Genomic DNA, 13,167 nt, shown 5'->3' with positions numbered 1-13,167 from the left:
CTGGCGCGCTCTGATCCAAGCATGCAGAACATGAAAGATTCATTCTGACTCCCCATGGTTTCATGTTTTTCGGGGGAGGGGGGGCGACTCCTGCCTCATATGGACTGAGACACCCCGGTGAGGGGCAGCCAGCCGAGAGGACCACACAGCTCCACGCGCAGAGACGAGCGCATATGGGCGTCCTCGTCTGCTGAAAAACCCAAGAGGATCTGTTGTGGGGGGGAGACCGTGGTGGGTGGGGGGAATCCATCAGCAGTTTTTGTATTTTTGATTTGATTTGATTATTTTTTTTACAAACACGTCCGGGTCCAGTTGAGATGTAATGTTGTGTGGCCACACAGCTGAGCACGGGTCTCCTTCTTCTGCGCTGCTTCGTGAAGCTTGGAGTCCAAGATCGGCGGGCACGGAATGGCGCGGTTTGGAGATGAGGTGCCGGCCAGGTACGGCGGCGTCGGCGGAGGGGGCCCCGGCGGAATGGGGCCCGGGGGCCGCGGCGGCAGCAGGCAAGGTGGACCCCACGGACACGGGCACGGACACGGGCACGGCGCGCACGGCCCGCATGGCCACGGACCACCGCACGGAGGGCCCGGGGCCCAGCGGATGTACAAGCAGTCCATGGCGCAGAGGGCCCGGACCATGGCCCTCTATAACCCCATCCCCGTGCGCCAGAACTGCTTCACCGTCAACCGCTCGCTGTTCATCTTCAGCGAGGACAACTTCGTGAGGAAATATGCCAAAAAGATCACCGAATGGCCATATCCTTTACCTGGCGCTGTGCGCGCGGAGTCTAAATGTAGGCCCGCAGGTGAGTCTCATGTGGAATAGTTCCTCTCTCCTACCTGTATGCTGTGCTGCAGGCTTTACATTACATAACAGAAGTGTAACAAGCAGACCCTTTATGAGAAAAGGCTGCCTGTGCAGTGTAGTGTTTGGTTAATGGGGGGGACAACAACCTCCAACAATCTTTGTGTGTAATTTCATGTCCAACAGGACTTGCTTGATGTAACTGACTGAGAAGTGTAGTGATTGTGTGGTGGGGAAAAGGGTTGGAGGTGTGTGTGTTGGTGGTGGGTGGGGGGGGGGGGTCTAGGGGGGGCCTTTGGTTGCTGATGTCAGCATGTGCAGCAGGCCCAGCGCCTTTCCAGAGAAACAGGAGGAGAGGAGGGAGAAGGCAGAAAATAGGCACACACAATATGTCTGACTGTGTGTGTGTTGTAATGCACACACACACACACACACACACACACACACACTCCTATCAGCCTGATGCAGGTGTCTTCATATGGCTTGACTGTATGTACACCTAATTTATTTATTTTATTTATTTTTTTACACCCTTTCCCTCCTCTCGCCACATTTTGAGGCGTCTGCGTTTAATCACACGCGCTGCAGGTGCCACCGAACGAACGTGTCATCACTTCTGAGTGCACGAGGGTGCACGTTTCCCGTGCATTAAAATAGTGTCATAAACCTGCAGCATTTGCACATCCCTTGAAAGGAACAGCAGGACTTTCATCTCTGTGGCGCGTGTGCAGCTGAAATGAGTTCCTCCGTGGATGTTAATGACAAGAGGGGAAACTGGAGTAATGAATGTATGGAGCTCTGCTGATAGCTGCACACGCTAACTGGCCTCCTCTGGTGGAACATGGGACTTAAATGTTGCCTGCGTCGCCATGTAAAGGACACATGTGTTTGACGTGGGAAACAAGTTTGTGCAGGGGGTTTGATCTTGAGTCCAGGTTTTCTTGATTGAAATATGTGCATCAGTCTAAAAGAATGCAAAGCTAGAATGAGAGGCGTGTTTGAATTGCAGCTGAAATATTTTTTAAATTATTATTATTCGCAATTTGCATTTGGGAATAGGCACAAAAGAATAATAACGACTGAAGACTTGAAGGAATTCATTTCACATATGTGGGAATGGTGGCACAGAGGTTAGAGAAGGTGGGCCTGTGATTGGATGGTCAATGGTTCAATTCCCCATACAGATAACATCAAAATGGGGGGGGGGGGGGGGACATCCACACCTGCCCCACTCTGGGCCCTTGAGCAAGGCTCTTAACCACCATCCGCACCCCCGGGCGCCCTAGATGGCAGCTCCCGGCTCCACACAGAGGGCTGTGGTAGCTCGGTGGTCTGTGGCTGCATCAGGAAGGGCATCCAGCGTAAAAACAATTGTCAGGTCTTCGTGCGAGTTAGTTCGCTGTGGCGACCCCTGAAGAAGGGAGCAGCCGAAAGAAGAAGAAAAAGTTGGATTTCTGTGGGAAACATTTTGCATAAGACCCAAATGTAGTTTTTGTTGTTCTTCAGAACGTGTGCATAAATTACTATTAACTTTTTATCTCTCTCTTTTTAACTGGTAAAAAAAATATTGAATTGCATTTGTTTGCCTTTATTTAACCAGGAAAAACTCATTGAGATCACAGATCGCTTTTGCAAGGGAGGCCTGGGCCTGAAGGCCGCCTAACATGCATGTTGTTTTGGACCATCTATCTGGACAGAAGCCCTAAAACAAAGACTGCAAATATGATGTAAAGTCTAAAAAAGCAGAAAGTAATAGAAAATAAACATCAAGGGGCATCTGGTCAAAGGCCTTAACAAATCAAAAAGAGTTTACTAACTATATTATTATCACATAGTTTAAACATTAGCATTTCTGTGCTCATGGCAGGACTAACGTACATTTTTGTGGGGGGGATCATTTGTGCTGAACAAAATATTCAAGTCAAATACAAATGGACATCTCCCACTGATTAACTTTTGGAGTCAACCCCATTCAAGATGGCTGCCACAGCTAATTAATCTTAGCAAATATTAAAAAAGTATCTTTAACTCAGTCAGCTTTAAAAATACAGAGCTACAATTGGTGCGGCAGTAGCTGAGAGTCATCCCATCACACATAATGCACATAAAGAGATGATGCAATAAAATGATGAACATGCCCACGTCAGCTTATTGATTTGTTTGTTTTTAAGTTGGTGACATTAACGTTAAAAAATGCTGGATTTAATTTAAACATGTAGGAACACCAGCTGCCAGAGCTCAAACTGCACAATATAATCATACTGCTGCCTTCTGAGGACAGGGATGGGAGGACAACCTGAAGAAGTGGCCACATATTACATCTATTAGCATATTTAGCTACTTCATTGACTCAGTTCTTCCAATGGTGAAGAAATGAACAACCTGAAAAGCTCTGAACATATAAGTATCTACAGACAGAGTCCAGCCATAGCCTTAAAGTCCTCCATCACCCAGCTTGGGTTCATTGCAGAGAAAATTTTAATCCCGAAGATGAACAAATACTATAATGCTGTGCCCTTCATACACTTGCAATCATACCTGACATTTTTGTCACACTGTTTTCAATCCTTCGGAGGATCTGGCGTCTCTTCTCCGGTGGTTTATCATAACCCAGTCTCAAAGAAGGATGCAGGTTTTCCTCCATCGCCCATTTGTCAACAAAGTGAAAAAATTACACATTCAGAGTTTTGGGTGGTTTTTTCAAGTTCAGATTCTGCAGCCACATTCTTCTTAATTCCTCATCTGTAGGTAGGTGATGGAAACTATACCGCTTTTCACAGGAACACTCCTTTTTTGGGGGGGGATTCGTGTTCAAAACACTGTTGTTGTAGCCACTGATTTAGTTTGGTGTGGTTGTTCGTGCAGCCGCGAACAGAACAACAGGCACCTGAACTCTGCAAGGCTCTTTTAGTGAACTTTATGGTTGTTAAATAAATTTAAACAAAACAAAAACAGTGTTTTGTCTGCTAAACTGAATGCAAATTATTTTCAAATAAACTGCGGTCTGTAATCCGCTACCATGGTTAACCAAAGCTTACTGCTGCTTCCTGTCTGACAGGAAGTTGTACTCATATGCAGTAGAGCCCCCAGGAATAAGGTGGCTAGAAATTGATTTTCAGTATTTGAATTTGCTCGCTGTGGTAACCCCTGAAGAAGGGAGCAGCCAAAAGAAACTCACTTTTCTCTACCAGCTATTTAGCAATCATTACTGGGAAGGCATTAGTTTTATTGCAGATTTTCTTAAAGTAATGAATCCAAATGTGAGCTAAGAAGGTTTTATTGGGTATATCTATCGCTGGGTTGGTGTCTACAGACATTGTGACCTGCATTTTTTGTTGTAGACTAAAGTATTAATTTACCTCTTATGCTGATAGACCCTCCTATTTTGTCCTTCTTCATCTTTTAATTAACATTGACAAAATTGTGTCCCTCTGTTATTTAAGTTTAGTGTCAACAGTTTCCCTTACCCATTAGTTAGCTGGGTATACATCCCCTCAGACCAGCACAGTTTGTGAAATGTCAGTAAAAGTGGTCAGAGTTATTTACTGCTCTGCAACAGAATCAAATCAAAGAGATGGACGTCTGTCAGTCAAAGGTTGTATGATGAGGTGTTCAACATGATACTGCATTGGAATGGCTGATGAGATGCTCAAAAACTAGATGATGCAACCAGCGAGGAAATGTTGATAAATGAGTTATTATGTCACATATTTAAAATATACCCCTCCCATCTCTGTAGATATCTTACTGGCTTTTGACTCCACCTGCCTTTCTGATTTAATCAGTGCTGATATTGGAAAAAAAAAATTACATGTTTTCCACAGTTTAGGTCTTTGCTGGCCATCAAATGTATGTCTTTGTAATGTACACAGTCACATGTCATGCAACCTCACACAAACACACTGCATGTGCACCATATGGTGTTGTCTGCGTCATCAGCATGCACTTAAGTGCTTTTTCCCCTGATGCTGTAAATGGAAAGGAAGTCGATATGAGTTCTAACTATAGCCTCACTGGGCTCAATATGAAATACAAAACAAACGTCTTGAGTCACCCCTCCCTCATTTCTTTAGGTTTTGTGCTCCAAAGAGTTTTTGTAGTTCTCCACGCTTCTCAAAGCTTCTTTGGTTGCTTTACTTGTTTTCTTTGCCAGTTATTATCCACATCTGAAACCATCAATAGAAAAAGGTCACACAGTTCAACTGATACAATCAATACCATTGTGAATGAATACAAAGAACCGTGCACATATGCACAGTTTGTTACAATTTCTTCAGGTTCATCTTCAAAAATAAAAAAAAAGGCCACAAATAACCTTTCAGGGTGGACCTGAGCAATGCATCATCCTTCAGCTGGTCCATCCACCCATCCATCCATTATCTTTGCCCGCTTCTTCCTTTTCAGGTCACGGGAGTCACTGGTGCCCATATCCAGCAGACTGTGCGAGAGGCTGGGGACACCCTGGACAGGACACAAGTCCATCACAGGGGCACATACAGACAAACGAGACAACCATTCACTCTCTCACTCATAGGGACAATTTAGAATTACCACTCATAACATGCATGTTTTTGGTCTGTGAGAGGAAAATGGAGTCTCCAGAGGAAACCCACACATGCATGGAGAGAACGTGCAAACTCTACCCAGAAAGGCCACCGGACTGGGATTCGATCTGGAGACCTTCTCCCTGAGAGGTGGCAGATCTACCAACTTTGCCTCTGTGCCGCCATCACAAATCTTACGAGGAATCCAAATCTGAATTTTTAGGTCTAAGTGTCAGCACTGTCTCCACCTTATTCCTGGGGGCTCTACTGTATAAATGGTTATGGGTGCAACTTCCTGTCAGACACAGGAAGTAGCAGTAAGCATTGGTTAACCATGTTTTATTTGAAAGTAATTTGCATTCAGTTTAGCAGATAAAATGCTGATTTTATTTTGATGACATTTATTTAACAACCATAAAGTTTACTAAAATAGCCTTGCTGAGTTCAGGTACCTGCTGTGCTGTTCGCGGCTGCACGAACAAACAGACCAAACTAAATCAGTGGCTACAACAACAGAGTTTTGAACATAGACCCACAAAAAGTGTTCCTGCGAAACACGATATAGTTTCCATCTTCTTGATTCCATCATCCTACAGATGAGGAATCAAGAAGAATGTGGCTGAAGAAGCTGAACTTGAAGAGACCACCCAAAACTCTGTGTGTGCTTATTTCACTTTGTTGACAAACGGCCAACGGAGGAAAACCTGCGTCCTACTTTGTGATAAATATGCTAGTAGACGTAACCCACAACCACTTCTTCAGGTCGTCCTCCCATCACTCGTCCTAGGCAGTGGTATGATTATATTGTCCTGTGTGAGCTCTGACTGGTGGTGTTCCTACATGTTTAAATTAAATCCATAATTCTTGGAGAAAATACATTAGCTTGTACTGTTCGCGCATTAACAAACGCCTGTTCCGATCCATGCCAGAAATCGTACCCATAATTTGCGTAAGGCAGCATGGGGGCTAGGAATAAGGTGGATATGGTGAAGCCACTTCACAAAGTGTCTCCAGTCATAAATGTCATGGAAACACGGTGAAGGCTCGGTCATGGTTTAGAGCTAAATTTCATTCAAATCTAAATCTGTGTGTTCTTATTGATAATGCTGCTAGCATGGCCTTATAGCCTACAGTAATCTAAGTAAGAGATAATTTTGACTATATATTTTATTTTTGAAGAATTAAAATGATCGAGTGGAAAAGCAATAATGTTGCTTCATGAAGCTCTATTTGCAATCCACTACATGACTACTAAGCGGTAAAACATTTAACTGGTAAGAGAGAAAAAGATACAATTACAAATCCATCTTTCTGCAGCACCATGGACAAACCTGCTGAAATATCATAAGGGAGTACATTAGGTGTCGGATATTACAGAGTCATCATTAGGAGGACAAGAAACATAAAATAATCAATGAGTTGAGCAGTCTAAACAAACTGTGCTCCACCTGCAGTTTGAGAGATGCCATATTTTGAAATTTTGCGTCACTGGCCTTTTAATTAAATATGGACACCTCCTCACCAAGCCAAAACACACTGGAGAGTTTTCAGTCCTCAACATTTTTGTGTTCCTTCAAAGTCCAAGGTTATTTATTGTCATTCACATCACATGTCATACATGAGGTGGAACAAAATTGTGTTCTCAAGGTCCCAGTTACATGTACACACAAAAATAGCAATAATATAAACTATACAAAAAACATACAAAGATCTAAGATATACGCTAAACAATAATAATATAATATAAGATGATACGGCATATGAAACAGCAGCCTGAACATGAGTCTGTTGTGAGCTGATGGGTATGAATACAGCAGCTTATGGGTAAGAAATCAGCAGCATAGATAAAGTGTCAATTTGGTAAAAATAAACATAAAAAAATCCTACTGTTGCTGACACTGTAATTTAACATCCCCATTATCTTGAGACAAGAAACGTGAGTACCGGTTGATTGTGTGAGTTCTTACAGACACGCAACAAGCATCACAGAGAATAGTCAAATGTGTATTTAAAAAAAAATTGAGAAAAAAGTCAAAAAACAAAAAAGAAGAAATATGTGGGTTTAGTAAAGGTTGTAAATCAATGAGCTTCACTGCAGAATGTAAATCATTAATTTGCTCTCCGCTCACTTGCTTCTGTCAGCTGATAACATAAACAATTTGACATCTGTGTGTAGTTTTCTTTTGAACCAAAATGCACTTCTTATTTAGGTCTATCAGTCAGCTGTTTTCATGCTTACTATTTGCATTCCTTTTCTTTGGAAACCAGGCTGCACTTTGCTCATATGAGTTTTTTATTAAATATTTTATGCATAGAAGGGCTTTGTTTTAATAGCAGAGAACACATTTGCATGCAACCATGCTCTCACCTGGCTTAACAAGACAGTAGTCACACGTGAACAGTGCCAAAATGTACTCACTGAGATTCTATCACCCTGATCACACCCAAAAAGCTGGAATACCAACATTACTCTCAGAAAAGTCTCAAAGTCCTGAGATTCTTGGACCTGTCTAGAATCTATTTTTTATTTTTATTTTTGTCAATGTGTATGTAAACTTGTGGTAAAATTAGACCCAAAATTTGCCAGGTGTTTGTGCAAATTCATTCAACCGTTATTTAAACAGCCTAGAGGACTCATTTACAAGAGAGACCTGTTTTTAATAAAGAATGATGACAACAATACACAACAATGACAACAGTAAACAATCATAAAAGAAAGCATATAAAATGAAAAAAATAGATGGAAGAAAAAGATATTAAGAAACGAAACAAAAACAGCTAGGTTTAGTACAAGTTTGAGACACAACAAATCTGACTGAATGATGTCAACAGCAGATTGCAAAAGCTGGAAAACAGCAACTGTTTTAGCTAGACAGTAAACAACTGTGTCATCAGCATAGAAATGTATGGTTGCATCAGTGATGAACTGACCTACATTACCTATGTAGAACGTGAAGAGGGTGAGTCCTAAGACTGAACCTTGTGGTACACCATTGTTCACAATTAGATAACTGGAAAAAAGTACCATTATGTTGAACACATTGCCTCTGATCTGAGAGATAATTAGAAAACCAACCAATAGTGTGTTCTGAGAAACCAATTTCTGAGAGCTTATGACACAAGATGTCATGATCCACAGTGTCAAAAGCTTTAGACAGGTCTAATTAAAGTGCAGCACAATAATTCTTAGCATCCAATGCTTCAATGGTGTCATTAAAAACCTTCAGTGAAGCAGTTGTTGTGCTGTGTTGTTTCCTGAAACCAGATTGATGGGGAGGATAGATGCTAAAATAATCCAAATACTTTTTGATTTGTGAGTTTATCAGTTTTTCTAGGACCTTAGCTACTTAGCTAAATATCTTATTCAGTGTGATCCATGTGAAAGTTAGTGTATTTTTTTTTTTACCATGTCGTGTCCCCAACTAGTCTGCAACTGTTGAAATTATACAACCCAGTCAAACACTACCTAAAAGTGGAATAGGGAGAGTTGGGGTCAATCCAAATCAATATTAGTTTTGGACCTAGATGCTAGGGTGGTACGGTGGCTCAGTTGGTAGAGCTGTTGCCTCTCATCGAGAGGGTCGCCGTTTCAAAACCCGGCCAGGAACCTTTCAGGGTGGAGTTTGCATGTTCGCTCTGTGCAGGTGTGGGTTTTCTCCGGGTACTCCAGTTTGGACCAAAAACATGCATGTTAGGCTGATTGGTAACTAAATTGTCCCTAGGTGTGAGTGAGAGAGTGAATGGTTGTTTGTCTTGTTTTCTCTATGTGTCCCTGTGATGGACTTGCGTCTACCCAGGGTGTCCTTCGCTCCTCGCACCGTGACTGCTGGATATGGGCACCAGTGACCCCCGTGACATGAAAAGGACCAAGCGGGTAAAGATAATGGATGGATGGACCAGATGCTGACTTCAGTAATGGATTTGATATCAAGATGAAATCACTGATTCATCCACTGATCCATGCTCTGCTGTCAATTGTCATAAAGTTACACTATTACTTATTAAGATATGCACAGTGGTTCTATATAAATGTATTTGTCAGAATGGAATAGACATAAATGTGGATCTTGTCACATGACCCTGCTGCAGGAGAGACAGACTGCTGCTGCTAAGTGATCCTTCTACTAGCTTAGCATCCTCTTCTATGCCAGTACTTGAGTGTTAACAGAAGAAAGCAAGACAGCAAGTAGTTACTGTATTTGTGTAATGCAGACATTCAAATAGATAGACATGGTGTTGAGTTGTATGATATATTTTTACTGAGAAGAAAACTCCAACATAACCGTTATTCTCAGCTCTACAAATGAAATAAATGGCTCACCAGAAGTCATTGTAAAGAGCAGTCACCCACCATGATATGGAAATGTTGGCAGACAGTTGAAAAACTTTGAGCCAAGCTAAGCTATGTAATCTTCTGGAAATATGCCGTTACAATTAGCGATGTTAATCAGCAATAAAAGACCTGGGAGTGGTTGCATTTTTCTAGTTTATAGTATGTGCTTCATTCATCATCACATTGGTAAAAACAAAATATTTTTTTTCTAAAGCAGTCCTGCACCGCATTAGATACAAGCAGCTATTTTTAGGCAACCATTTTGCATAAGGCTCTTGAATAATTTGTAAAACGCTAAGTCAAACACTAAAGCAAGTGACAATGTTAGCTGTGTATTTATCCATGGGTCAGTACATACTAATAAGTTAAATATGATGTGAGTTTGAGTACCGAGATGTGGAAAGAGGTGGCACGGGTCTGCAAACCTGGACTTGCAGTACCGAAGATGTGCAACTTGCAAATGGATATCATGTTTGAGATGTATTAAATCCGTTTGTTTGACAGGATCCATAGAAAAGTATTTAATGTTCAACATTTAACTAGGCTTGAGATAAATGGGTAAATATTGTTTTTAAAAAAAAACTGGAAAAAAAATGCACTTTTAAAGGTAGAAACAGGATCGAGAAGCATTCAGTAAGAAAGATTATAGAGAAGGATATGATGATGAGAAATAAAGGAGAGCGTCATTTCTCCTCTTGTTGTATTAATATTTTAAGACATGAAAGAGGCAAACACTGAGGAATGTTTTTGTGATACAGAAATACATTGCATTGTAGGAGCATACATTAATGTAACATGGTATAACAGCAGGGTGGCGCAGTTGGCAGAGCTGCCGCCCTTCAGCGAGAAGGTCACTGGATCAAATCCTGGCCGGGGGAACAGTCTGGGTGGAGTTTGCATGTTCTCTCCGTGCATGCGTGGGTTTTGTCCAGGTACTCCAGTTTCCTCACACAGACCAGAAACATGCATGTTAGACTGACTGGTAACTAAATTGTCCCTAATTGTGAGCGTGAATGGTTGTTTGTCTCGTTTGTCTCTATGTGTCCCTGTGATGGACTGGAGACCTGTCCAGGGTGTCCCCCGCCTCTCTCACAGTGATGGCTGGATATGGGCACCAGTGACCTCCGCAACCCAAAAAGGAAGAAATAGGTAAAAGATAATTTAAACCCATAACAAACACTAAAAACTTTACATAAAAAATAACACATTTACAAAGTATAAATGTAGTTTTTTAATACTAAATGTATAAAAATGACTGCACTTGTACTCACTGAACACATTTGCATACATATACAGAATAACTGCAAATAAATTGCAACATTCCTGTAAACAAACTATGTTTTTTGTCCAAATTTGAACACGAACCATCTCTTTTATTATTTTATATCTCCAACAGTCATATGCCGAAGTGTGCCTGGGCAAGACACTGAACCCATTATTGCTTCGGATGTGTGTCCCATCGGTGTATGAATGTAATAAAGCACTGATTATTCCTTGTAAAAAATATAGTAGAGTGCTGTATGAATGGGTAGATGAGGGCACAGATTGGAGTGTAAAGCTCTTTGACTATCTCAATAAGATAGAAAGGCGCTAAATAAGTACAGTCCATTTACCATTTACATAGAGACAAAGGAAACCAACAATCATTCACTCTAAAAAAGTTAAGTCTGGTCCTCTGGACATTCAAAAAACAAAACAAAGCAAAACAAAATAAAAATAAAAAGAAATGTAGAAACGTTTCGTCTTTCATCCGAAAGACTTCTTCAGTCTGAGGTGCTGTATTCAGCTCAGTCTCACTCACTCTCAGCTTCCCTCGCTCACTTCTAGGGACAATTTAGAGTTACCAATCAGCCTAACATGCATGTTTTTGGTCTGCGGGAGGAAACCGGAGTACCCGGAGAAAACCCACGCATGCACGGAAGGAACATGTAAACTCCACCGAGAAAGGCCCCCGGCCTGGATTCGATCCGACAACCTTCTCGCTGAAAGGCTCTACCAACTGAAACACCATCTGCATAAAAAAATAAAAAAAAGACAGAAGGACTAACTGCTGGGAGATTCATTTGAAAAGTTATATCACGGTTTCACGTTGCTTAGAATCCTGCAATCTGAATCTCCCTTTTTGCTATGCTAACACTGCAGATCATAATGATCAATTCCTGTTATTTTACTCAGAACCATTTTTTTTTTTTGCGTGCTCATTCACATTATACTTCAAGGCAACCTCCATCAGATCCCATTGTGGATTGTCTATGGCCCTGAAGCAACACTTGTATGCAGAAGAAGAATTGACGTCACACGCGGCATGCTGTGTTTACAAAAATAAATATGTTAGCATATATACTCTGAAGTTGTTGTGCAATCAGAACTGGTTAACTTATTTCCTGAGCAGACTGTTTTGTCCAGTGCTTACATTTGATCTTGCTGCTTCCATGCTTTCGTTGCAAACATGCGTTGGCTGTGATTGTCTGCGTCACCGTGCACATGATTTGAACCATGCTGCAGTTCAAGCTGAAACCTGCCCAGTTTGAGTCAACGATAAATGCGTTATAAGTCGTTTTATTTAATATGCTTTAATGGATGCTGCTATGACGTACGGTATGTGACAAGTGAACAATTGAATTGTACTGAAACATAGATTGCTGCATTTTTCCTTTTTGGTATCCATCATAATAAAAATTTGAAAATGAGTGCAAGAGTAATCAGCTGCTGCACCTTGCAGTCAAATCTCACATGAACAGATGTTTCACACAACATTTAACTAATTTGATACAACTTTCTGCTTCATTGCATTGTTGTGACCAAAGTATTGACAATTAAACAAAAGAATGAAATGAAATCTTGCTTAAGGTCATATTTCCTGTTTCAATCATATATTTTAACTGCAAGCGTTGTTAAATAGTCTTTTTTAACCTCTATTTCTCGCTTGAATTTCGTCGTGTTTCTTAGCTCTCTGCTCTGACTCTGCTGAATAATTCAGTTTCAGGCTTTGAACGAGTTAGGTGTGTCTCTCTGTGTGTGTGTGTGTGTGTGTGTGTTGGGGAGAAGACGTGGTTCTGTGAGTGTGTGCGCGAGAAGGGTGCAGTGACGTTTGGAAGAACTATTTTTGGGATTTGGATACGTGAATTGAAAGAAAATAGAGGGAGAGAGTCTGTGATGGATTGATTTTTGTGTGTGTTTGCGGTATTTTTTTTTGTATAGTTTTGGTTATTTTTTGCAGCTTTTAGCAGACACATCTTGTTGGAAGCCTGCACTTTACCTGCAGGGCGTGCTGGCACACACTCAAACTCAACTCTGCCCATTCAAAACACAGAGACAGTGAAAAGCAAGTGAGTAATCTGTGTTAAATAAGGCAGAACTGTCAACACTTCAAACTAACACAGTGCCCACGCTCCTGAACATACAGCTATTGTGAGAACAGGTCATATGCTGCTCGGATAGACACACACACACACACACACACACACACACACACACACACACACA

The 13,167-nt window shown here is 41.4% G+C and overlaps 1 protein-coding gene across 1 annotated transcript in view; it reads left to right on the top strand.

Annotated features, from left to right (window-relative positions):
- Positions 1-256: 256 nt before the first annotated feature.
- cacna1aa (calcium channel, voltage-dependent, P/Q type, alpha 1A subunit, a) overlaps positions 257-13,167 on the top strand; it is a 110,513-nt gene continuing 97,602 nt past the window's right edge. Inside the window, exon 1 of the mRNA XM_037688521.1 lies at positions 257-755. Coding sequence (XP_037544449.1) covers positions 409-755 — 347 coding nt within the window. The 5' untranslated portion in view covers positions 257-408. The remainder of the gene's footprint in view (positions 756-13,167) is intronic.

The sequence above is a fragment of the Nematolebias whitei genome, chromosome 15 (assembly GCF_014905685.2).
Source record: "Nematolebias whitei isolate Nwh7 chromosome 15, NemWhi1, whole genome shotgun sequence".
Lineage (NCBI taxonomy): Eukaryota > Metazoa > Chordata > Actinopteri > Cyprinodontiformes > Rivulidae > Nematolebias > Nematolebias whitei.
Note: the sequence above shows the minus strand (reverse complement) of the source record. Positions and strands in the feature narration are given on the sequence as shown.